At 39.6% G+C, this 25,881-nt stretch overlaps 3 protein-coding genes across 3 annotated transcripts in view; 1 reads left to right on the top strand and 2 right to left on the bottom strand.

The window, feature by feature from the left end:
- Positions 1–1,167: 1,167 nt before the first annotated feature.
- On the bottom strand, positions 1,168–2,739 carry kcnf1b (potassium voltage-gated channel, subfamily F, member 1b). The gene has a single exon (XM_020608683.1). The coding sequence runs from the start codon at positions 2,632–2,634 to the stop codon at positions 1,315–1,317; it is 1,320 nt and encodes a 439-aa protein (XP_020464339.1). The 5' UTR covers positions 2,635–2,739; the 3' UTR covers positions 1,168–1,314.
- A 2,136-nt stretch (positions 2,740–4,875) lies between these two features.
- atp6v1c2 (ATPase H+ transporting V1 subunit C2) lies at positions 4,876–13,428 on the bottom strand. The gene is made up of 12 exons (XM_020608575.1): positions 13,300–13,428; positions 12,664–12,731; positions 12,024–12,109; positions 11,330–11,424; positions 10,466–10,557; positions 10,285–10,380; positions 10,128–10,196; positions 8,689–8,781; positions 8,510–8,597; positions 8,323–8,420; positions 8,111–8,240; positions 4,876–4,965 (listed from the first exon to the last, which is right to left on the bottom strand). The coding sequence occupies exons 1-12, from the start codon at positions 13,426–13,428 to the stop codon at positions 4,876–4,878; spliced, it is 1,134 nt and encodes a 377-aa protein (XP_020464231.1).
- Positions 13,429–16,688: 3,260 nt separating this feature from the next.
- nol10 (nucleolar protein 10) overlaps positions 16,689–25,881 on the top strand; it is a 20,210-nt gene continuing 11,017 nt past the window's right edge. Inside the window, exons 1-13 of the mRNA XM_020608745.1 lie at positions 16,689–16,871; positions 17,260–17,295; positions 17,351–17,459; positions 17,573–17,650; positions 17,737–17,774; positions 18,661–18,797; positions 19,840–19,905; positions 20,112–20,172; positions 20,424–20,509; positions 20,796–20,874; positions 21,412–21,561; positions 21,804–21,870; positions 24,897–24,949. Coding sequence (XP_020464401.1) covers positions 16,806–16,871; positions 17,260–17,295; positions 17,351–17,459; positions 17,573–17,650; positions 17,737–17,774; positions 18,661–18,797; positions 19,840–19,905; positions 20,112–20,172; positions 20,424–20,509; positions 20,796–20,874; positions 21,412–21,561; positions 21,804–21,870; positions 24,897–24,949 — 1,026 coding nt within the window. The 5' untranslated portion in view covers positions 16,689–16,805. The remainder of the gene's footprint in view (positions 16,872–17,259; positions 17,296–17,350; positions 17,460–17,572; positions 17,651–17,736; positions 17,775–18,660; positions 18,798–19,839; positions 19,906–20,111; positions 20,173–20,423; positions 20,510–20,795; positions 20,875–21,411; positions 21,562–21,803; positions 21,871–24,896; positions 24,950–25,881) is intronic.

The raw sequence follows: 25,881 nt of genomic DNA, 5'->3' as shown, positions 1-25,881 counted from the left end.
AAAACCCCTCATAGCAGGACGAAATGGCCGCAGCACAAGCTTTTACAGTAGACAGAGCCAGGTTTCTGTCTACCAGGGTCTGTATGAAAACCAGCACCTATGCATGATGTGGGGGCTGAGCCTCTCTCCATGCACCACCGCTGAAAAACAGACCATTTCACTAACTAAGAAGCCGCCGTTGACGGGGCCACGCTCTGACACATGCACGACCGCTGGAAGCAGGCTCTTCAGTCATTCCTGTGCAGGGGCCAAGCCTACAGGCGCTGCCCTGTCATGGGGTACTGAATCGCGCCATCCAGCAAGGAGAGCACGTCTATGTGCCACAGGATTTGCCACACCTGCAACAGCGTTGGGAACCACGCTGCGTCCACGTCGTGGCGCTGAGGCCCGCCTCAAGACATTAAATCTGCAGCGCGGTTCTGCTTGACTGGAACCTGCATGGCTCTGATGGAGCACAGGTTCTGTTGGGCCCAGAGTATGACAGTGGGCCTGGTGACGGTGAGCTCAGCGAAACACACAGGGCATGTCATTTGAAAGCTGTCTTCAAACACGATATTCCAATATAGTGATTTTAGAGTAGATACCATAATGAGATTAATTTTTTTTTAGTCCCATCCATTTTCTGGGGGTTGCATTTTATGACACACTTTAGTCATAAGTATAGCTTCTCTAATTTTCCTGTGTGGGACATTGCTTAATAATACAAAGTCCACACACACTATAAGTTCCCATCTAACACGCTGCCATGAAAACAATGATATCAGAATCTAGATGAGCACCTGACAATTGTTTTAGGACAGACCTGAAATAAATGTGAACCGATCCTTTAACTGAAATTGTATTTGTACTATTAAAGATTTGTTTCAGTCACCTTTATTCACAATTTATCCAGTGATTTTCTATGCATTTTATTTTTCATGCACAAGTTTTAATTCTATAACAACTGCCTTCACAGTGATAAGCCTTGTAGGCAACACACATGAACCAGAGGCCAAAGCAACACCACATTTTCCCCAGTGAAAGCAACAGTAGAGTAAATACAACAGCTCTATTATGGCGGTATATACACAGGGGCCACAAGCTTCCAGAGTGTCTGCAAGTCTTGAATGCAGATTCCTAACATGTTTTATAAGTAAATTTCAGTTTTATATGTTTGAATTTTTTTTATTTTTTTTTGGTGCACTCCATTATGGACAAATGCTGTTAAATGTTCACATTTATTTGAATGCGAAATCGCTTTTATTATTCAGTCTAATGACAATAACTTTTAAATAGTGGTAACTTGCTGAAACTGTTGCTGCGCGCAGACGCATCTTAATTCCTACTTTTTCGGCGTGCCTGCCTGCCAGACTTCAGCTCCATCAGCTCCACTTCGTGCTTTGCTGCAGTCTCCAGCACTTTCTGCTTATTGTAGAAGATAACAAAGTTATTAATAATGGGGTGGATGGGCAAGGCGATGGCTATCACCCCACATAGAAAGCTCACGGCTGCGTTGCACTTGCCGAGCGTGGTTTTGGGGTAGATGTCACCATAACCCACCGTGGTCATAGTGATAATGGCCCACCAAAAGGACTGTGGGATGCTTCTGAAAAGAGTCTCCGGGTGGCTTTGCTCCATGGTATAGGCCAGCGCCGAGAACACGAAGATCCCCACGCCCATGTACATGAGGAGCAGCCCTAGCTCTTTGAGGCTCCTCTTCAGGGCATAGGTCAGAGTTTGCAGCCCTGCGGAGTGGCGCGCCAGCTTGAAGATACGCGCGATACGCATGATGCGGAGCGCCTGCACAGCCTGTTGGACGTTAACCAGCTCCATCATGGATGTAGTGCCGAGATAGGTGAGGGACAGGACCACGTAGAAAGGCATGATAGTCATAAAGTCTATGATGTTCATGATGGAGAGTGCAAAGCGCAGCTTGTTCGGAGAGGAGGCGAGGCGCAGGACATACTCTGCAGTGAACCATAACATACAAACGGTCTCGATCGCCTCCAAGGTCGGATGTTCCACCAGTTTCCCTTCGGAGTCTGTGACCTGGAGTTCCGGGATGGTTCCCATGCACATCACCACTGCCGAGATCAGGATGAAGAGGAAGGATGCTATGGCGATGATGCGTGCCGGCAAGGAAGAACCCGGCTTCTCCAATAGCTTCCACAGAAACCTCTGGCACCGCTGAATGCGCGTAATGCACTGATCCACCTCCAGATCCTCTAAAATCACCTTCACTTTATTTGCAATCTCTTTCAGCTCCTCCTCCTTTTCACTTAGGTAACTTTTACAACATTCGTCTAAAGCACTTTGGTCTATTTTCCAGAACTCCATCTCCTTGAGGAAACAGATAGGGCAAATGCCGCTTTTGATGTGGATTTCATCAAAATAGTAAACGTCTATGATGCACTTGAAAGAATCTGGATCTCGGTCAAAGTAAAACTCTTTTCTGCCTGGATCAAAGTCATCACAAAGCGACGAGATAAGTTCATAATTCTGAGTGGAGCAGTTCACCAACTCAGCCAGTCTGCTCTCCGGGTAGCGGTTCAAAACATCCTCGAAAAGCACCAGTCGAACTCCACCGATGTTCACAGCAATCTCCCCCTCGTCACACAAACCTGTTCTGTAATTTGGCTTCGGAATTGTCCACATTTTGCTAGATTTTTGGCTGAATCAGTATAAATCCTCTAATGCAAAGGTAAAGCCTACTAATTACCGTCCATTATTTCAGCGCGTAAAACGTCTCCTGCCGAGGCTGTTTCGTGCACTGAATGGCACAGCTTGAACGGCCAGCTTTTAACACGTCCCACCTCTCGTTCTCTCTCTCTCTCTCTCTCTCTCCCTCCCTCCCTCCCTCTCTCTGTATGTATGCGAGAGAGGGGGAGAGAGAACAAGTCTATTTGTTGGTTATAAAGACAGTTCAGTCAATAATTAATAGTATTATTAATCAGCTCTGCACCGTATACAAAACAACACATTTTCCATAGTGATTAGGCTCCTATTGCCGATATATAGGCCTATAATTTTACATTATAGAGATTAATTAATTAGTGTAATTTACATTGTTGCTTATTTTGAAAAGAACATTTCCAACACGTAACATATTGCTCAGTTATCATTTATGATATGTTGTCAAACTGAGTACTGCACAGAACAGAGACCATGCTCTCTCTGGTGACCATGTGATACATAACACTCAGCATAATTGCTAACTTGTAAGGCAAAAGAGAGGTTGCCCACACACTGAAATAAGTCAGGTCCCAGGTATTTATTACTACATTTCAATGAAAAATTACTAGTTTACATTTCTATATTTCAGAGGGAAATCTTATAGTTTTTACTCTGACAACTAATGTTAATGCTTTTTTCAGATTAAGATTTTACATAATAGATCAAATATGAAAACAAATGTGTGTCTGTCTTGTGTGTAAACTAAGATACCTGACTGAATTTAGAGTAAAAGAATACTTCATTAATTTAGCATTATATTTCCATAAAATTTTTTGTCTCATAATAACCAGTTAAAAAGATTAAACTTGCAGAACCCAAGATGTCATCTTCTTTATTCCATGCATTCTTCTTCCTTATCAAAACCTGGCACCAACAGTACATTAACCCACAAAGTAACTCGACAGCTGACATTTGGGTTGTCGATACTTTAAAAATCTGAAGTTACAATGCATAAGATTTCACTACACCAATGGCTACTGGTGGTAAGAGCATGTACAGGAATGGCAGACCCCACCACTATCAGTGAGTACTACTATATAGACTGAATGCATTCACACTAAATGTTATTGCTGAACAAATCCTGACTATAAATATGATAAAAATAGCATCTTATTTCATGAAAATCTAAGAGATTATCATTTTATGTAGGATTTTGATTGTAGTATTGCTACTTAGAGTCACAAGAAAAAGTAATGGCACTGTTTGCAATTTCCAGGTTTTCTACATAAATTGGCCATGAAATGTGATCTGATCTTCACCAGAGCCACAAATATCAACAAACACAATATTTCTAAGCTTATAAAATATTAGGCTTCTGATGTCATTAAATGTTAACTGGTGCCAGGTGTTAGCAAACCTGGAGTCCAATCAATGAAATGAGGAGGAAGGTTATTGTTGCCAAAGGCAATTCAACAAGTTATTAAAACACTGTTTCCATTACTTTTTCCACCATCACTTTGTATGCTTAACAGTTATGTTCAACAAAGACATGAAAGATCATGACCATTTGTCTTTTATCACATTAGAATTATTGGCGTTTGTTGATATTTGTGACTTTGGTGAAGATTAGATCACATTTCATGACCAATTTAGGCAGAAAACCAGGAAATTGCAAACAGTGCCATTACTTTTAGTATCTGAGTGCGTCTTCTGCCATTGATAGCATCACATTTACAAACATTCTGATCAGAGAAGAGAAAAGAGAAGTGCTGTACTCGTGCCTTACCCACAGAATATGTGGTATAATGCACCAAACAACATTATGGACATTTCCTTTAAATAATACTCAACCTTGAATAAATAAATCCACTTTATTACACTGTGATGGCTTTAAGATTTGTAGGAAGAATGCTCACTTAAAATGTGTAAAGCTGTACAATGACATCAACATTTATAGTACAAGTTCTTTCAAAAGAAAACACTGAATATTTTTTAGATATTAGCCGCATTTAAATAGTTCCATGTACAGCCAGTGTAGTAAAGTGGTGTGCTGACCCTGTTTAGAGGAGGACCCAAATTCATCCTCTGTCTACATGACAGGATTATTTATGCCCTTGTTTGAAGGAGTTCGTTCTTTCTGGCTTAAGAAAAATGTTGAAAAGACATTCAAGAAATTTTTTCTTCACTAGATGGGTTTTATGTGAGTGCTTTTTTTGCTGACTGCTAGCTGATGTCCAGCATGTTGGTGTTGATTGGAAAGCAGATGTAGGGGAAGTACTCCTGCTGGTAGAGTCCTGGGATGTCGCAGTTGATCTGCTTGGCAGACAGAGACAGAAAACACACATATCCTGCCGTTAAAACCCAGCTTTGTACTTCAGGAGTGTTTGTGCACCATACATATTCAGATACATATTATGTACTATGGTTATGCTGGCTTTATTCGTGTTAACTAAATGTGCGTGCCGCACAGTAGCCCACGGTGTCACTTTCCTCACCACAGTCTGGCAGGGCCATGGATGAATTTGCATGAGAGAGATGTCATTTCAAGTAGGCTGGACAGCACATGGTCGACAGTGCTCTTCTCCACTCTGACATCAATATGAAATCTGGACAAACATTTTACTTACTGGACTGTCACTGGTCTTATGAAAATGTAAAAGCATAATGGAATTCCCTTATAACTAGCTCACCACAGTCACTCTCTGAATAAGTTGACTTCAGTTGGTTTTGACCTGAGTATCAGCAGTAGATAGTAAAGCTTCACTATGTTTGAACCTTCCAAACACAGCAGTTGATGTCAGCAACAGGCTCAGTGAGAAAGCTTTAATGAACTGGCTATGGTGGAAGATGCATTCTTACCCTCTAAACAAAATTAAACAGATATTTGTATTATTATTATTATTATTTGCTGCCAGCAGAAACAAGCAGTAAACAGAAATATTATCACCTCTTAAGATGATATGGCAAATTTGTTAGCATACATACACTCACCGGCCACTTTATTAGGTACACCTGTACAGTTGTATGTACTTATGCAGCACTTCTGTCTCAAAATGTTTCAGTTTTTGGTGAAATTGTCATAAATGTATACAGTGAATTATATGTTTATTATTGGGGTCATAGTTAAAGGTGGTGTTGTACTGGCCTACGTTATATTCAGAGGTGTTCCTAATATTCTGACCCTCTCGTGTATGTAGCTAACGAGGACAAAAATATAGAGACTGGAACATTTTAGCTTCATAAGCACAGATGTTAAAGCAGACGTGTTGCACTGAGTTGCATACAATTGCACATGTGTACCTAATAAAGAGGCCAGTGAGTGTATTTACAGTCTAGTTACACATCCAGCTGAGAATGATGTGAAACATTTCTTGGGAATGAGCCCTTGAATGTGTGCAGTGTGAGCGGCGTACATTTTACAGTTGAAAAATAAACTTGTTGGTGCTCTCTGCTGGACAACGCATGTAAAGGCATGGCTGCTTCTTCATTCCCTCAAACATAACTTTGGCATTTCTCTAAAACGTGACCATAATATCTGCGTGGCTGAAAGTACTGTTAAATAATTTGATCTTTAACAATATGTGAAAGTAAACTAATGTGGTCACATGTTAATCATTATCAGTCATTATTTGCATGTATTCATTTATATTCTCCTAGTTTCACATATGTTGTGTTAATGTGAGAATCTCTCTCTGTCTCCCCTTAGCTACAGTATATATTAATTAATACTCACGCATATATAGCATGTGTTCTCTGTAATGTGTGTCTCTCAGATTACAGGAGGAAACAGTGACTGTGTTGACATGCACTTAAGTAACCAGGTTATGGCAGAAATCAGATAATGCGTGTACGCGCATGGCAGTAATTGGATTACTCAAGTACCCCAGTATGCTTGAGCTCCTAGGTAATCTGCCCACCACCCCCAGTTACTGATTATGTACAACCATCAGGAAAAAATACCAATTGTACAATACAATAAAAACATGCGACGTACCAGAGGAGATGCTGCTCACCACGGTGATAATAGTCTGACAACGTCCTGTTTTTCTCCAGTCACATGCACCCAAATAACCTTACAGCTTGTCTTTTGCACATGTGTTCTTGTAGAAAGCTGACTGGAAACCGGGATTTTTCCAATACATACAGGAGTTCACTTCAACCATTGTACATATTACAGAAGAGAGCGATAAGAGTTGTGCACAAGATGGGGTATAGGGATCATACAAATGTAGTTTTCATACAGTCTAAATTGTTAAAATTCTTTGATTTAGTGGGATATAAGACTGCTGTGTTTATGTATAAGGCCAGGAACAATTTATTGCCTGGTGGAATCCAAAAGCTATTTGGTGAAAGGGAAGGGGGGTATAACTTAAGGGGACATTTAAATTTAAAAGTTCATGCTATACGAACAACCAAAAAAAGATTTTGTATTTCTATAAGTGGGGTCAAACTATGGAATAACTTAACTGTGGACATGAAAAATAGTACCAGAATTAAGGAGTTTAAATATAAATATAAATGTATGTGTTATACAAGATATATGCACGAATAAGTAACAATCTGCTTTATCTATGTAGTGATATTGCTTGCAGCCAATGTTGCATAAATTTTGTATAATATGATGTCATGGGGTAGGACTGGATAAGTCTGACTTCTTCCTACTCCATTCAAACATGTATTAGGTGTAAGCAAATTGATTTTGAATTAGTATTGGTTGGATATGTGTAATCATGTGTGTTATTGTCATTTGATCATTGTTCTGTTCTGTTCTGTCTGCATGTTTGAAAGAATAAATCAATCAATCAATCAATCAATCAAAACCTGGTTACACGTATATGTGGCAGAGAAACTGACATTTTCCAGGAGAGATCTGTTTGGGCTTCTCAGGTTTTTCTAATCTCCCCACCCTGATTACAGAAACCAGGTTTCCTGTTAACAAATCAGCTTACCGGAAGAAGAAAGCCAATTATAACCTGGTTATACTTAAATGCATGTAACTGCAGTCAGTGTCTGAATTTTACCTTACAAGGAAAAGATGTTACTGAATTAGGGAATTTGTTATTTTGCATTTAGCTTCTTTCCACTACTGGCTATAGGTTGGTGTGATGTGGTGTCATACTGATCTGCTGTATGATAGAGTAGGAAAAACAGACATTTTATACATTCTGATATAACTCTATACTCAGTATATCAATACTCAATGTTTTTAGCTGCGACTGACTTAGGTGACATCATGTGACAGCCAGTTTTAATTCAGTGTTTAAGACTGTGAGATGTGGTTGAAACCATATGGAAAAACTAGTAAGTTGAATTAGTTTTATACCTAAGGTCAGGAGTGAACACCCATACTATGTTTGTGTCTTCAAGCCATTTCTTCTGTGCGTTAGAGGAACTAGGAATGGAACAATGACATACTAATTGTCAACATAAATCAGTGAAGGTGAGATTGGCTTCTTACATCTGCCTTGCTGGCAGTGGCAGTGGGGTCCAGATGCAGGAAGAGTGAGGCCAGTTCTTTTCTGAGTCTCTGTGAGCGCTTTCTGTTAGTCTGCAACAGCAGAGCTTGATAGTTCACAGGTAATCCATACCTGGCAGAGGACATTATCACATCAATCACATGACATTGCTCATTATTGTTGAGAGAAAACCACGAACATTATCAGCACTGACCTGAGGACTGATTCCACAAACACTCTCAGTGCTTTCAAGTGAATCCAGGTAATAAACACCTCACTGAAATGCAGCTTCAGCCAACGCACAAAGACTCCCTATGAATGAGGCATGCACATGTATGATACACTACAACACAAACACACACCAGAATCTCTATAGAGAACATATATGATGCTTGACTCACATATTGTTCCTTTTTGGTACCACTAAGCCGTTTAATCTCCTCCTGCATCTGCTCCTCCAGATCAAAGCTATACTCACGCACAGTGAACCTGTGTGAATGATATTCTACACTATGTTAACTGGCACAGACAACAAAGCTCTGACTTGACAGGGTGTTTTCAGGCAATCTGTCCTGCTTACTTGCTCTCCTGAGCTTTGGCTTTGAACTCATTCACAGATTTTTTGAAAAGTGTAACAGAGTAAACTCCCCCCTCTTCATCCTCATACAGTTTCCTGAGGGTCACACAAAATAATAGCAGAAAATTAGCACAACACATGGCAACGTGAAACAATAGGTCACAGTGGAAAACAATACACAAAAACAACAGTAAGAAAATGAAATCAGCAGTTGTACCAATGAAAGCTGGGTGATACTGATGTACTGTAGTAGCGTGGTCTGATAATTGTGTCTGTATGGTCTGCTCAGGATGCACTCGGCTCAGTTTGGTGATCCACTGATTGTAACGTGCCATCATCATTGTTTTTAATTGTGACATGACTTTTGCATGCCACATTAAAACTGCATCCCAACACAGAAGCAAAGTGCACAGGTGTACTGCAATGTTGTCCAGTAGAGGAAAGCATAGAGCTGGCAATATTAAATGCAAAACACTGTTTCTTTTCTACTAGCTTTTGTGAGGTAGTACAAGTTATCTGTTTTTCTTTTTTGAGAAGAAGACACATCAGTGTCAAAATGAAAAACAACCAACTGTCTAATTACAGCCTGGGGACAAGGCCAAGGGACGCGATGGCCTTTCACATTGTAACAGTGTCCTGTGGGCTAGGCTGTCATCTGCTGGACAACACTGGCATTCAATACACCACCTGTTATGTAACTGCAAGTTACATTAAATGCTACATAAAATGAAAAATATATATAATATCGTGAAATGCATTTTACCTCTTTTATTTGTTTTAACTCTTCCATGTTTACAGAGCTGACACACCCACAATGGTGTTTTTAGTTATCCTAACTGATTAGACCTCAGGTCATGTTGACAGAGCTGTGCTGGAAATAGGAGATCACCAGGTCACTAGTTTTATAGGTAGAGTTCTTCCAACCTGACACAATGTAGTGAATCTCTGTTTGTTGGTATTGTAACATAGAGTGGATATACTGAGACGCCAGCTACTGAAACAAACTAGCATCAACTTTAAAAAACCTACATTCACCAACAAAAAAGACTAAATGTTACTGTCATGCAAAAGGACAGCCAGTGTTGGATCTATATTTACCTTCAAGTGTGGTTTACCTGTTTGAAAAAGAAATTACCCTTTGGCAATTAAACATGGGTTAATGAATGTGGGTGTGACAGCACTTAGTTATGTATTAGTTGACATTCTATAAGACAGGTTATTTTTTCATTTAGGGTTCCTCATCATGCTTCAATTTCTAGAGTGATGCTGTACAACTTTCAAATGTTTCCTTCCTTGATACTGATCCAAACCAGATGGTCTCTCTCTCTTTCTGACACTAAAGGACCACCTATTGATACTTAGTCTGCCCTTTTGGATGCTGACAACAAGCACTCAGAGCTTTGACTCTGTCTCACGGCCAACAGTGTGTAAAGGCAGCTCACCTGCTTGACCTTGGAACAACAAACTCTGACAAGGATTCATAGGTCTCCTCCCACTGCAAGTAGTTCACTCTGTGACCAGAAACGTGCAGACACACATTAACACATGAAGAACGTCACAGCAATATCCACACACAAACACTCATGTCCTGTCTCTGACCTGGGCACCACTACCAGTAGAGTGGTGAGGTACTCGGAGATCACCAGGTCTTCTTTCTTCACTATGTCAACCAGACTGCGAGTCTGCAAATTCCCCCTGGAAAGACCAATAATTTAACTAAACAGCTACATAGTAAAAGTAATGACGTGTTTTTCTTTACTTTAAAATAGATATGACTTACTCTAGTTTGTGCTCAAGGTTTTGCAAGCTTAGTTTCACACTGTTGTATGTCGCAGCTTGAGACTTCAGTTCTGTCTCCACCTGAGCAACTTCCTGACACGTAGAAATAGGACATGTAACCATTAGGAATACGTGGGAGAACTAATGAGAATTCGTACACTGAATACATTTAATGACATTCAGTCATTGTGTATCTATACTGCTTCTGTGCACACACAAAGATGCATTGCAAAATATTTTTCACCCGGCTGCTTTTATTATTCTTTATTTAAGACACAGTGAAATGGTAAATATATTATCATGTATCCCTATGTTAATTGTTCATTTGTCTCTTGTTACATGTCAAACAATTCTACCTCACACCTACATGTGATTTAATATGCTCGCTAACTCTGCCTATTATATAAAACCACACATGACCATTAGCTACTGTAGTGGGTAGCTATCATTTGGAGATTAACTTTATTTTACATTTCCAAAAAATGAAGCTGATGTCTATTTTATTCATGTAACCTTATCCTCCTCTATCTCTTGATTTAACAACATGGGTTATGAAGGTGTGGCTGTATCTCTCTACAGCTCTGTATTTCCTAGTTAATGCCCACATTTGAGAGGTCTGACCACATTTAAAGGGCTTTATTTAAATTCCTGTGTAATTAAACAGTTTTATTTAAAAATACAACACATTACTGAAGCCAAAGATCCTCCAATTTTCGTTTTACTTATTTATTTTTATTTTTTTGGTGTGTGTGTGTGTGTGTGTGTGTCCTGACTTTGCAATAGCAAACTGCTGGAGTATCCTTTTGAGGTTATGACTCTAATACCCATATTTATACCCATAGTCTTCATTGTCATTAGTCTGTACCTTGTTGATGACATCTGTCAGGGTAGAGAGGGACAAAGCTGTTGAATACTTGGCTTTGTCCCACTGAAAGGTTGTCACATAGCTCACCAGGTCCACTGAAAAAAAAATACAGTGGTAGCCCATAACCTAAACTAGAAACCAGATATTGTAGAATTGTACACCACAACTGTACAACGCACACCACCACACAGTGAAATAGTGTTGTTGAGAAAACAAGAAGGCAAAAGCAGTAGGAATGCACACTTTACACTATATAAGGAGTCACACAGCATTGCATTGCAGCTCAAAGAGCATATCACAAAGAGATAAAATACCCCTGAGAGACTTGAGGTAAGCTTTCAAGGGTGACAGGATGACTCTCAGACTCACGCCGTGGTCTGATGAGGGACAGTGATCAGAGATACTGGTTAGCCTGGTTTGTACTGGCCAACTGTTGTCCTGTCCTACTGCCTTTATGAAGGAGGCCAGCACAAGGTAAAGGGCATTGATTACTTCTGAGTGTGTTTGTGGGAGTGGATCTCACATATGGAGCTCGGTTTAAGTAGCATGTAGTCTCATTTGCAATGTGTATGTAGCCCAAAGCCTCCGTGTACTTAATGAGTTTTGATACAATGTAATTAACAGCCTCACTGTGTGTGTGTGTGTGTGTGTGTGTGTGTGTGTGTGTGTGTGTGAGAGAGAGAGAGAGATTCACCTCCATTGACTAAGGAATTTTCCAGCACCTTGTCCTCAGCCTGCTCCATCACCTCCCTCATACACTGACATGTTTTTTTGATAACACTGTCCAGAACACAAAAAATACCACAATTACACTATTTGTGAGTTATTTACACATTTTAATAACCCTCTCTCCTGGAAATCTCTTTTCTCCTAATTCTTTCATGACTGACACTGTCATACACAGTGAAATAATAATATGGAGCAGGGGTTTAATTTAACCAAGAAATGACCTCTAACTGAAAACAGGTTCAAAAAACAGTTACTTAAATCAAGTTTAAGCCATTTGTACTAAATTATAAAATATATCTGTCTGGTTTTATCTTCCTAGGCTACATTTTGATGTCACAGATAAAGTAGGCTTTAATATGCTTGTTGTGTCAGTTCCAACAGTGAATTTCAAAACAGGAGGGAGACCCAACCATCAGCTGCCCCTGACCATCAATTAATCATGATGTAGACTGCACATAAGCTCAGAGTTGTTAGTCTTAGTTAAGGACTAAAAGGCACATTAAGCTACAAACATGCACTGACCATTGAGACAAATAGGTTATGAGTTCATTAACAGAGCATGGCAAACATATTTATTGTGGTTCATCATTCTTGGACTTGTTTACCTTTCAGTCAGCGTGTCGAGCTTGGAGAGATCATCTGACACAGTGAGCAGACTGTCCAGAATTCCCACCTGAGGTCAGAGCACAGACAGCACAGTTAGGGTTACTTCAGCTGATGCATCACCTGTCTGATGTCAGAGCTCAAATCATTAAACCTAAGCAACAGCTCCGGATTTCTTGATTCTTGATTCAACTCACTGGATTTCATGATTCAGCCTGAACATATCCACATATCACATTTAATGGGTTCTCATGTTTGTGTTCTTGGTAGAATTGAAAAACAGCTGTTAAAACATGAGCCAAGGTGTACACTGATCACGTTGAGTGAAATGGGTCAGATGGAAATTTTGCTTCAAATTGTAGAGAGCAACCTGAGACTTTATTCCTTCACCAGAGAAGGACACCAAACACCATCACCCTCCTCAACTACACTCTACTGTACTGGTATCAACACAGAACTAACATACACTGACAATTCTTCAGACAATTTTTGTTGCTCTTTGTTTTGAAAACGCTGCTGTTGTAGATCAAGAAGAGAGACTGTCCCATACCTGGCCCTCTAGCGTGTGTTTACTCTGTATACTTTGCATGTATCCCGCAGGCTCTTCTCTGCGACAAATGATACACATGCAGCCTCACCTTGAGCTCTGGAATAGAGAACTTGCTGCAGGTAGCGAGGTTTGTTTTGGCAATGGTGCTCTTCAGTTTCTCTATACTGGTTGAACTGGTATTGTCCAGTGGGACAGAAATCAGCCACAAGTCTGTCATGACTCCCAGTGCTTCACATAGAAACCTCCAGTTAGAATCCTCCCTGTAGGACCAGGCTTTGGCACCAGATAGACTGTGACCCAGAGCAAACAGACATCGTTAACCCTGTCAACAAAAGCATATATAGGCTTTCATGTCAAGCTGACTAAAACGTCATGTTTTATATTCTGTTATTACGGTTTCCACTAAGTCACTGACTGGACTATGATAAACGTTATATAATTAGCATAACCTATGATTTTTCTGGTTATGGCTACATCAGTCAATCCCTTACACCCCACCGCGATATAGGCTGGTTAAGACAAGGCAAGTTTATTTATATAGCACATTTTCATATGCAAAGGCAGTTCAAAGTGCTTCAAACAATGCATACAAGTAGACACAATATTAAAATACATATACCAAAAACACTAGAATGCAAATTAAATTATAACATTAAATGCAAATTAAAAGCAACAATTACATGATAGCACAAAATAGCAACGCATGCATGGATGGATACCTACAGTCGTACTTTTAGGAAAGCTGTGGCAGACTGTGGATTCTCACTATTCTCCTTATACTTATACTCCTTTACATCAGCGGGAACAAAACTAACCTCTGAGTAATTTAGACCAGAGGTGGATGTACTTCTTTTGAAAAAATTTGAAACATCTGTGTCTATACAGTTAGCTAAACAGCACAATAAAGTCAGCGGCTCATTGAGTAATGGAAGAAAAATAAACGCAAAAATATTAAGGCCCACATAAAGTCAAACAAGAAAAATACAAAGTGAAAAAAAAATGATTTCAAAGCAGAGATTCATACCTTTAGGTTATCCTCATGACCATGCAATGGCAGTTCCACAGTGTGAGTTAGGAGAGTCTAAGCAGTAGCACCACCTGACACTGACTGACAGCCAGCCCATTGTCTTGTAGGATCACAAGATGCCGTTACATCACTCCAGGTGATCTGAGCAAGTAACCGAGGCCTATGGCAAGCAGTTTTAACATTTAAAGGGTTTCCAGAATTGCATTTCAGGTATTTAAAACAGCATTTTGACTAGTTGAAATTACAGAATGATAAATCTACAACTGTATCCTGACCAGTAAGAATGACAATTTCCGAAATCTACAGTTACATTTCGACAAGTCACAATAAATGTAAACCAGGCAGTGTAAATCTCACAACCGTACTCAACACTTATTGCTGTCAAGTTTTTATTAAAGGTTTAACACAATATATGACTGTTGAAACATGTAGCCTAATGAACAGGCACCAAGCAAAGCCCTTTTCTGTTTTCAGTAGGAAAATACTGTTGAATTTACATCACTGAAAGTCATTCTTGTCCCACAACATGACCACATGCTCTGGTCACAGCCAGACTGCTTAGAACAACCTGTGTTGATGTGACTGGCAGATGAGAAGTGGTGCAAATTCAAACAACAGAATTGATCAAAAGCAGCATTCAAAATTGAACTCATGCTATGAAATGAATGGAGCCTAACTAGATGTAGAGACGGTTCCTTGTAAGTCATCCTCCACTTGATGGTGTTATTAGTCTCAATGGTTTTGCTGACCCAAACTGTCTGTAAATGTGCCAAAAAAGGCATTTTATAAGGTCTAACGATGCACAGCAACAGAGTGAATGTTATATATCTACATACTGTATAAGCTGCCAAAAAGAATACACTGAGACATAACCGCTAATCACCAACTTTTTGATTAGTAACTGTAATTTAATTCCACATTTTTTCTCAATAATAGTCACTAATTACTATTACATTTATTTTGTAATTTAATTACAGTAATTAGTAGCATGTAACTGGTTGCTCTCCAATGCTGCCTTTACGTTGCCAGACAATGGTGTTTCTCAAAATGCACCAGTTTAACCTTTTTCTATACTTTAGCACCTATGCATTAATATACTGCTCAAAAAAATAAAGGGAACACAACATAGTTGAATGTCTTATTTTTGTGTTCCCTTTATTTTTTGAGCAGTGTATATGTGAACTATTTTAAAAACCTTAGCCTGTGTCACAGCCTTAGCCTTAATAGGCCCACATAGGCTAATTGCGCTTTATAAAATGTACAGCAGCATTGTTTAGGGTTAAATTAGTTTAGGTTGCCTTTATTTGCTTTTTTTTTTGCAACACAAAATAAAACATTTACAGGACAAAGGACATAACAGTAGATGAGACAACAGATACAAATTAAGTTATTGAGTTGGGTGTGTGAAAGTGTGTAGTGTAGGTGTATCCAACTCTGTGCAGACTGATATTCAGTACTTACTGAAGAAAAATAATATTAAACCCAATAAATTAAGAAATTTGGAGGGGTTAATATAAAGGAAAGAGAAGACAGATGATAGAAAATGGATGATTGTAGTAATAAAATAAAAAAAAATAATAAAGCACTGTCAATCATGTGAATAGAATATATACATTTTGCATACACATACTTATATATACCCAGGGACATTGTTGGGCATCAAAGGACTGAAACACCACCGAGGGGGATAAATATCTCCGGCTCAACACCAGTCAGTCAGAACTGATGAAGCCTCTTGGATGAGAGGTGAAACGTCTTTGACCTAGAAACCTAGTCCAGTTGATTCATTTCAGTTTACTATGACCTGGATGACTGAGAATCTGCACTGATATATATACCCAGATATCTATGTATAAACATATTCATAAAACAAAAATAAATGAAATTAACAAATCGGTAAATGATTAGAAAGAGAGGAGGAGAAAAAAAGAATGGACAATGAGGACTAATAACAGTAACAATAATGAAATAACAAGCAACTTGTTTTATTTCTAGGAGTTAGTGGGAATGTGTGCGGCCTTGGCCTCAGGTATCTGGTTTAAGTTAAAAGTGGTTAGAAATGGATTCCAAGTGTCGGTAAAAGTTGGTATATTATTCTTATGGGAGGATGATATTTTTTCTAGTTTGATGCATTCTATGAGAAGGTTGGTCTTTTATTCGCTTTCTGGTTTGGCAGGTGTGGCGCTGTGGTTTTTATCTGCCTCAGTAATTTATTCCAAGCAAATAAATTGTTATAATGTTGGAAACAGAAATATCTGTAAGTCTACTGCAACTATAGCTAGTGGTAGCTAGCAACCTCAGTTGACCTAACATTATAGGCAAATGTATACTGTTCTGTATACTGCAGTGTTCAATCATTTTCATCAATATCTTTTTTTTTTCTTTAATCGTTTAAACTCAGAACAACTTTGCAGAGTGGGGATTGCTGTGTTTCTAGTCGGACCTATTTCCGCAAACTCACAGTCACTTCCTGTTATTGAACCGGAGCAGCAACGTGGATTCGGTGCAGATCACCAGCGTTGTAGTAATAGTGTTATGTGTGAACAGAGACTTATTTATTTCTTACAATGCAGATATCTAGTGTGAATAATGTGAAGATTTACAATTTAAGCCATGGAAAGTCTCTTCCAGAGGTAAGAAACATGGCTCCTATAAGATGAGTTACATTTCATAATGTATAATGTTAGTGTTTACCTTGAACTTTGCTGGCTAACTTTAGCTAACACAGCTAGCCGTAAGAATCCTGACGTTGTGTACTGAGAAAATGTCAGTGCCAGACACCATTCGATAACATGCCACTTTAATATAACCTTTTATATAAACAAAGGAACGTATCTTTACAACAGAACATCATTTTATACCGCTCAGTTCAGCTTTCCTCCCTGATTACGCACCACTCATTTCATTACAAGCTGTTCCAGTGATATAAATTGACTTAAGCTCAAATAAACCAAAGACACAAGAACACATTAATATTATCCTTATGGCAAAATTTTAATCACCTCTACTTCTTTACCACAGTGGCTGTCAAGAAAGATGTCGGTGAGTTTGCAGCAGTAGTTTCGGTTCATTTTCTCCAAAATGGATGTCATTACCTTGACGTTTCTGTTTTTATTCCCTAGACATCCAACGCAGGATTGAGCTCATTCAGGACTTTGAGATGCCCACAGTGTGTACCTCTATCAGAGTATCAAGAGATGGGCAGTTCATCCTGGCAGCAGGTAAGATGGCATGTTTCAGTCAACCTTCCTTAAAGGTGAGACTGACATCAGAACAGCCCTCCTGCTCAGTGGGTTCCTTCATTTAGTAAAAAAATAAATCTCATTCATTTAAGGCACATACAAGCCCAGGATTCGTTGTTATGACACCTATCAGCTTTCACTGAAGTTTGAGCGCTGTCTGGACTCAGATGGTAAGTAAGCAGACACACCTCCGGGTCTCTTGGCCTTCATGTCATGGACTGTTAAATTTGACGAGTTTCTTCTCTCTCTCTTAAAGTTGTGGCCTTTGACATCCTGTCTGATGACTATTCTAAGGTAAGATACTCAGGACCCTGCTGCCCCAATATTTTACTGTTGGAGTTGTTTGTCTTTGTGTAATCTTTGATGCTATGCCCGGTTTGCAAATGCTTAGTACTGTCATGCCATCACTTAATGGGTCAGAAAGTGGTAGTGACACAGTGGTCATCCAGGTTTCCCCAGGGACCCTTAGTTAGTCATTAGAAGGACAGGACCTTTTGTGATTAGAAATGTTATGATATTTTTTATTGCATGCTTTATGAGCGTATCAGCCAATCATTATTGCTAATGAGGACAGGATGGTCTTTGCTCTCTCCCACCTTTACCAATTAATGCAACCCATTACAACAGCCCTGCGATTACATCTGTCTTTATGAAGCTTCATGAAGCTTATGTCAGTTGTTGGTGACATTGTTGGACAGGTGTAAATTCAATAATGTGTTTATTACTGAGGTCTAACAAGGGCACTAATTATGATCCCCAGTGCTAAAACATATTTAATAACATTATCTCATCTGTAACAGTGACAACAAAAGTAATTGTTATAGACATTATAAAAGTACAGACTGTACAGGTTACATGATAAAGTAGACCCTCAGTGTATATTCATCTGTTTCCTAGCACCAATCAATTTAGTTTCCAAGAGAAAATTGTCACTTCTAGGTTAAAACTGCATTGTATTTTGGAAATTCCTGTGTAATCTTTGCATCTTCATATACTGTATAGCATAGCTGGTCATAGTTTTAATGTATTTATTATTCTCGTAATATTAGTCCGATTCAGTGTCCGTGCATGTCCCGCTAAACTCCCTGAAATGCTGTGTGTTACTCTGTGTTTTTGATTCAGCATTATTCAGTATTCCTGCCTTTAAAGTCATGTTGTGTTCTCCTGTGTGCCTGTGTAGCTGGTGTTTCTGCACTCTGACCGTTACGTAGAGTTCCACTCCCAGCACGGACACTACTACAAGACACGTGTTCCAAAGTTTGGACGGGACTTTTCTTACCACTACCCCTCCTGTGACCTCTACTTTGTGGGGATGAGGTGAGAGTGTGATTGAATGATAAATGTTGAGGTGCTGCTGTCATTCTGGCATGCTTACAGATTTAACCTGTGCATGTCTTAAGCTGGATTCAGACAGGCATTTACCCTGCGTTGAAACAACATAAGTGGCTGTGGAGTGTTTGTCCATGTACCAGTAAGACAACGAAACACAACCCAGGAAGTCCAGTTGGAGGAACAGATTTATTTGTTCCTTAGAAAAAAACTCAGCCTAGTGGCTTGTATTGTGATAATCTCAGGGTAAACAGCAGAAATACAGTGTTCGTGTTACAAAGTAATCCACCAGGCTCCATATAAAGTCATGGCCAAAACTATTAGCACCCCTGCATTTCTGTCAGATGAGGCACCACTTATCCCAGAAAACTGTTGCAATCACAGATTCTTTGGTTTTCTCATGTTTATTTCTCATGTTTGCATTGGAACAACACAAAAAAGTAGAGAATAAAGCCAAATCTGATCCATTCCACACAAAACAACAAAAATGGGCTGGGCAGAATATTGACACCCTCAACTTAATATTTAGTAGCTAGGGTTAGGTATCAACTTTTCTCAATTTTTACTGGTTCCAAGTGTGATTTCTATATTGCCAACACCTGTTGATTTGCTACAGGAGAGTCACATTACAAATTAAAGGAGCACCACGTTGAAATACAACTAGTTCTCATGATTTTGAAAAAGTGTCAGTAATTCTGTCCAGTCCATTTTTGTAGTTCTGTGTGGAATGGATCAGATTTGGCTTTTTTCTTTTTTGTGTTGTTCCAATGCAAACAAAAGAAATAAATATGAAAATATCAAAGAATATGAGATTGCAACAGTTTTCTGGGAGCAGTGGTGCCTTATCTGGCCATGATTGGCCAGTGCAGTACCTGCCGGATGATGTCACAGTACAGAAGAAGTTGAAGCAGATCAGTCTTGTTGGTGGCACTTTTCACAGTGTCAGTGCACAGATGAATGTGTTAAATTATGCAGAGTCAAAGTCTGTGTGAATATGGCTGTAATAATAATCTGAAGCTTTCATATTCAGCTCAGAGGTGTTCAGACTGAATCTGGAACAAGGGCGCTTCCTCAGCTCACTTCAGACTGATGCCGTGTGAGTATTACAAAGTGTTTTGTCTAACTATTGATATTATTATGTGCAGTGATAATGAAATGATCCAGTAGTAAGTGGTTAACTACAAATTCCTCCAGTGTAAATTTATAAATTCTTGCGCCACTAAAGTCTCTTTGCTGGTGTCATTGCTTTGAGTTTCTGTACACCTTTTTTTTTTTTTTTTTTTTTTTTTACTTCTGTACCAGGGAGAACAATGTGTGTGACATCAACCCCGTTCATCATTTGTTTGCCACAGGGTCCTCTGAGGTATGTGCCACAGCAGGCTGTGTGTGAACTGAGGCATCAGTTTAAAAAAAGAAAATCAGTGTGATGATAAAAATAAGCATGCTACATGATTTCTGAGGGGTAGAGTTGAAGTTTTATTAATCATAAACGTCTCACTTACATTAGGAGCTGCCAACCTGAGAAGCTTTGTGCTGCAGCTTCTTTCATTTTGTCCCAGTTATTAGTAAAAAGCTTTGTCTGATTATTTGACGTTTCTCCTGTTGGGTCACCAGGGAAGGGTCGAATGTTGGGACCCTCGTGTCCGGAAAAGGGTGGGCATGCTGGACTGTGCCCTGAGCAGCCTCACTGAAGGAACAGAGTAAGTACCAGGCTATTTCACTGAGATGTCACATGATTTTGGTTGATCTAGCCACGTGGCACTTTTCACCACTGCCTGCACCTCTGCTACATGAAAACAAACTGCAAGCTATGCATCAGTATAGCAGACCGTAGAAGTATTCAGCTTTTATGTCAGTTGGTTTATTGTCCTGTCATAATAGAGTGTTTCTGTCATCATTCCTTGTTTTTGTCTTTGTGTCTCGGTTTGCTTTTTACTCCTTTAAATTAGTATTCTGTTGATATTCATTTTGTGTTTTTGTCAACAGAGTTCAACATTTGCCCTCAGTCAGTGCACTGAAGTTTAACGGCTCCCTCACTATGGCTGTAGGCACCAGCACAGGACAGGTGAGCCAGAGTCATTAAGGTGATCTGGGAAACATTCCACCAACTTTGTTTGGTGCTAATAATTACTAAAAATGTGATACACAGTACTGTATTTCATGATGGCTGCTTATAGCATCTGTGCATCAGTCTAAATATCAAACTGTAGATAGAAACTCTACAGCACTGGTCTCTGCCTGCATTCTCTAGTTCCTCTCACTCTGTTGCTATTGTAAACTGTCAGGTGCCCACATGGTGTTAAATTCTTCCTGTGAGTAATTAACTCACCACAGTTGGCTGATGTCAACCGGTCTGTCCTAAATAGGTTACACTGTTCTCAGCACAAGGTCAATCTTGACTGAACAGAGCGGGTCCCTGGTCATGGCTCCTGTGGTTTAATGTATGTAGACGTTTGCTTTTGGTAAAGATGACAGTAGATGAGAAAAATGTAATGGTCTCAGACACATCCTCAACTTTTTTTCCCTATGGTCTCGTCATTTGAAAGCCTGCATCTTACAGAATTAAATGTCTGTTGTCATCTGTTGTTTGCTGTGCCTTTAGGTGCTGCTGTATGACCTGCGCTCCAGCCAGCCTCTGCTGGTGAAGGACCACTTCTACAACATGCCAATCAAGTCACTCAACTTCCATGAGCAGCTGGACCTGGTTGTGTCCGCTGACTCCAAGGTTATAAAAATCTGGAACAAAGACAGCGTAAGAGCTGATGTCCCTGGCTTGTTCTGCATGTGAATGATGATGATGATGATGATGATGATGATGATGGTGTTTTCATAAAAATACATTAGCAGTTTCAAGCACAATAACAAGAACCCATGTAAAGCAATGACTTGTCAGAAATCTGCGCACGCTCATTGTGTGAACACTAGGGAATGGACGGTGTAGATCTGTCTAGACTGTTTCTGACGCCATTTATCTATTTGTTCTGTTCACCACAGGGCAAGATATTCTCCACCATACAGCCTCAGGCCAACATTAATGATGTTTGCATCTACCCTCATTCAGGTGAGAATAACTTCTTCCACAAGATAAGATTTTATTGCTTCTGTGTGTGTGCGCGTGTGTGTGGGTAAATGCCTTCAAAGAATTTTTATTTTTGTATTAAAATATAGTAATGCTATAGTAGACTACTTCTGTGCTGTTGTGCTGTTCATCTGACCTGTCCCTCCTGCACTAGCTCTCCCACAGCAGCGTGTTGGCCGCTGCCCTCCTCCTACATCTCTCTCTTCCTGACCCTCTCTAGCTGCTTCAGCAGCACTGATTGAAACCAGTAAATATGTGAAACAAATCAATTGGATTGCTAATCGCACTGGTCAGACTGATCAGCTTTCCCGTTTTTTTTTATATTCCCCTGGACTGAGGGGGAAAACATTCAGCGTCAGAGTTTATGAACTAGCATGAACTTCATCCACTTACAGAGCAGCTCATGTACATCAATGCTATATACAGGGTGCTGACCTCGATGACAGCTGTATTCTAATGTTAGCTTAGCTAGCCTCACTAGCTTGCTGATAACGTCCTGATTGACAGTGTTGTGTGAAACAACTGACACGGAAAGGAGGAGCTGTTCACAGACCAGGGGCGTTGCTAGATATAAAGCTCTACTGGGGCACAGGCCCCTCATTACTCAAAATGTTTTTCTTACATGTCTGCTACATGAATGAAATGTGCTATACACTGTGCTATCTGAACTTCCCTTGACTAGCCCACTGTTCCACTGCCATACTGCTGCTACTGAAACTGAAACAAATGTACAGATTTTAATCTTTATGAAAATATTTAATTCAACATACATTAAGAACATGATTTGATGGCATAAAAGTCAAAGCCCTGTATTGCACATTTCTTTATATTCTTCTTCATTGCACAATAATATAATTTGATTGTCATGCATCCGAAGTTAATCTGTCAACAAATCATTCATTTAGAAAAACACAATCTAATCAGGTTTTCTAACTCAAAAGGCCACATAACATACCGATGCTCCAGCTACTTCAAAACACACCCCTGTCTCCGTAGACGCAGGCGGCTTCCTCACACTTTCCCTTCCGGCCTCAGGTTCACCTGTTTGTTGAATGTCATTTGGACTGTGTGACAGGAGCATCACACATTATGTTATATTCATTAAATTCAGAATGAAGAGTCCAAAGTTAACATTAACCACTACATGTGATGTATCATACAACATATTTCACATAATACACCGATGAATAGCGTTATAAGAGTAATCCAGCTGATCGTATGCATTGATGTACAGAGCTCTAATTTACTTCCCATTCAACATCCACCTGGTTATGTAACTAAACTAACTTACCAACTACAGTAGGCCTTCCTTCTCTCACCCTCATCTCTCTGAACGTCTTCCCTGTCTCAGCCTCCTCTAAAGAAGTTTATACAGGAGTCAATCATGTTTTAGTCATAATAAGGTGATCGGTGTTATTCAAAAACTTAATTTAGTCAAGTCAAGAATCTTTACTGTCATTATGCATAGCACAACGACATTTCTTCCGGCAGCTCTCGGCTTAAAAGACACATTATTTACATAAATAACACAAAAATTGTACAAGTCAATACAAAAATATGAACGGATAAAAATGAAAATGTGTGGGACCTAATCAGGTCAACATTTAATAATTTAGTCCCTGTCTCATACCTCAGTCTGTTTCTTTCTTTTGTTTTGCACGTCAATGCATGGATTGCTGTGTGTGCGCGGCCGTGCACCAGCTATGATGTGCATATGTGCGACTCTGGTGTACAGACCCTGACCACTGCTCCTCAGCTTGTATTTTGCTTTGACATTCTGGATTAGAACAACATATAAATTAATTTTCCATTATTATCAATCTAAATTAATCCACTGCCAAATATAGGAGCTTGTTAAAACTCAAATGTGTGATTTTAGTGGGGCACAGCAGATCAATACTGGGGCAGGTATCTCAGTAAAAGGGGTCTAATGATGCCTATGTCACACATGGTCTGTCATGGTTGTCATGTGTTTGTGTGTGTGAGAGAAATAGACTGGGACATAAAGGGACTGGGCAAATAGGCCTATGTGTGCTATGCGCTGCACTGAATTGAATTATGATTTAACCTATTTAAATCCATATGTGCCAGTCAATGTTGATATTGTGGCGACTCGCCACAAATAAATTGATGTATGGGACTGTAAGCGATCTGTGCCTTATGGTTTATTACGTTTGGTTTGGTGTTGTGGTCTTACTGTTGGGTAATGGTGATCAAACAAGTGTCTGCTTTGGATAAAACTTGCTATACATATAGAAATGTAAGAATAAAATAAGAGCACTATATATACACCAATACAAGTAGCAATTATTAAATGTATTTTAGACAGAAACAATGGTTCCAGATTATTTGGTGGGTATGGTGTCATAGCTAGCAGCTTAATTACTGCTATGCATACTTATTATATGTTTTTAAATGGTCAAACTATGGTCATTTAATAGGTCAGACATGCACAGCCCCTAGCAGCTGTGCAGCTCTTGTTGACCACTAGGTGGCGCCACTTTACAGCACAGTGCACATGCTGACTTGGGCAGTTTGGGCTTGTCTGTCATTGCATGGCAGTCAGTTTACACGTGATACAAAACTTCATTGAAGACTTTGTTTGGTTTTAATAATCCGATTTTTGATGCTTTTGTTGTACATGTTACAATGACAATAAAGGATTATCTCTATCTATTTAAGTTTTTTTAAAATGAGGTTTCAACCTTAGGCTGTTATGGAGTAATGAAATAAAGATTCAGCTCACAAATGTATGTTTTGTTCACTACCTTTCAGCTGCCTGATTTTTTTTAAACAGTTTTCTAATCCCCTTCTCCTTATTAAGGCAGAAGGTAATTCTGACTTCCTCAAATTCAAATGTTAACTGGCAACCTTTGCTGTTTATCATGCCTGTTTCATTATGAACTGTAATAGGACCTTCAAATATACATGACAGTGTTTACGTCACAGATGAGCTCTTTTAACTTCTGCCCTGCTTCCATCCTCATCATCCTGTGTATCATTGATAGGTATGCTCTTCACTGCCAATGAAGATTCCAAGATGAACACGTTCTACATCCCAGTGAGTACACAGCCCTTTCTTAACCAGGTCACATTCACGCCCTGTTTGTCTTGTGCACGGCTTGCATGCACATATCTGAGGCAAATGCTTTATGGTACAATAAAGGATATTGGGGCAGCTGTGTTTACAAACCTCAGTGATTCAGGTGCTTTGTAGGGTCACAGAAGGAACAGTGTGTACGGGCTGTTTCTTTTCTCTACCATTACTGTGAAACAAGGTTGCTGCATGATGAGTGGAGCTGGACGGAGCTTGTTGCCACCAGCAGTCTGTCATAATATGAACTTACAGTGTGTTGTTCTGTGAGTGTACAGTAAACTAGACTGTGCTTTGGGTAAATGGGTACATTCCGAACATGATGGGCTTAATAAACTCCGGCCTCTCTGTTCAGCAATAGAGAGAAGGGTAAATGCATCACTTTGTTGTTGAAATGCATGATGGAACTACAGCTGAAATGGCTTTTTTGATCATCAAATAGTTCCAGGCCCTGTCCACATGTACATGGGTATTTTTAAAAACAGCTCTTTCTATGCGTTTTGGCCTTTTGTCCACATGGAAACGTCGTTTTAGGTCACTGAAAATGGAGCTTTTGGAAAACTCTGACCAGGGTGAAGATTTTTAGAAACTCTGTTTCCAGTGTTTTCGTGTGGACAGGGAAAACTGAGTTTTTGGCTTGTCACGTGAGTGTGATTAACAGTAAAGCTGAAGACTCATGGTTTCCTGACCTATACACTTGACTCCTACCTTGGGGGCTAGTAACCTACTACTGAAGCTTGCATGGGTAGACCATGTCTTCTCTGTGGTTCCAAGGTTTAAACACCCCATAATCAGGAACAGATTTCCTGACACCATGATCAGATCTGCTCTCCTAATACACTAGTAGTGAACTGTTGTTAAGGCCTACTCTCCAGTTTTGCTACTTGGACTTACCCTAT

Source organism: Monopterus albus, unplaced genomic scaffold (assembly GCF_001952655.1).
Source record: "Monopterus albus unplaced genomic scaffold, M_albus_1.0 scaffold94.1, whole genome shotgun sequence".
Lineage (NCBI taxonomy): Eukaryota > Metazoa > Chordata > Actinopteri > Synbranchiformes > Synbranchidae > Monopterus > Monopterus albus.
This window is presented reverse-complemented; position numbering and strand designations above follow the sequence as displayed.

What these genes read in the sequence shown, in the direction of transcription:
- kcnf1b (XM_020608683.1), bottom strand. Translation starts at nt 2,634, where the DNA reads ATGTGGACAATTCCGAAGCCAAATTACAGAACAGGTTTGTGTGACGAG.
- atp6v1c2 (XM_020608575.1), bottom strand. Translation starts at nt 13,428, where the DNA reads ATGACAGACTTGTGGCTGATTTCTGTCCCACTGGACAATACCAGTTCA. An exon ending in TGACAGATGTCATCAACAAG is followed by an intron (nt 10,558 to 11,329) that starts GTACAGACTAAT and finishes TCTACGTGTCAG; the next exon opens with GAAGTTGCTCAGGTGGAGAC. An exon ending in AACCTTGAGCACAAACTAGA is followed by an intron (nt 10,381 to 10,465) that starts GTAAGTCATATC and finishes TGGTCTTTCCAG; the next exon opens with GGGGAATTTGCAGACTCGCA.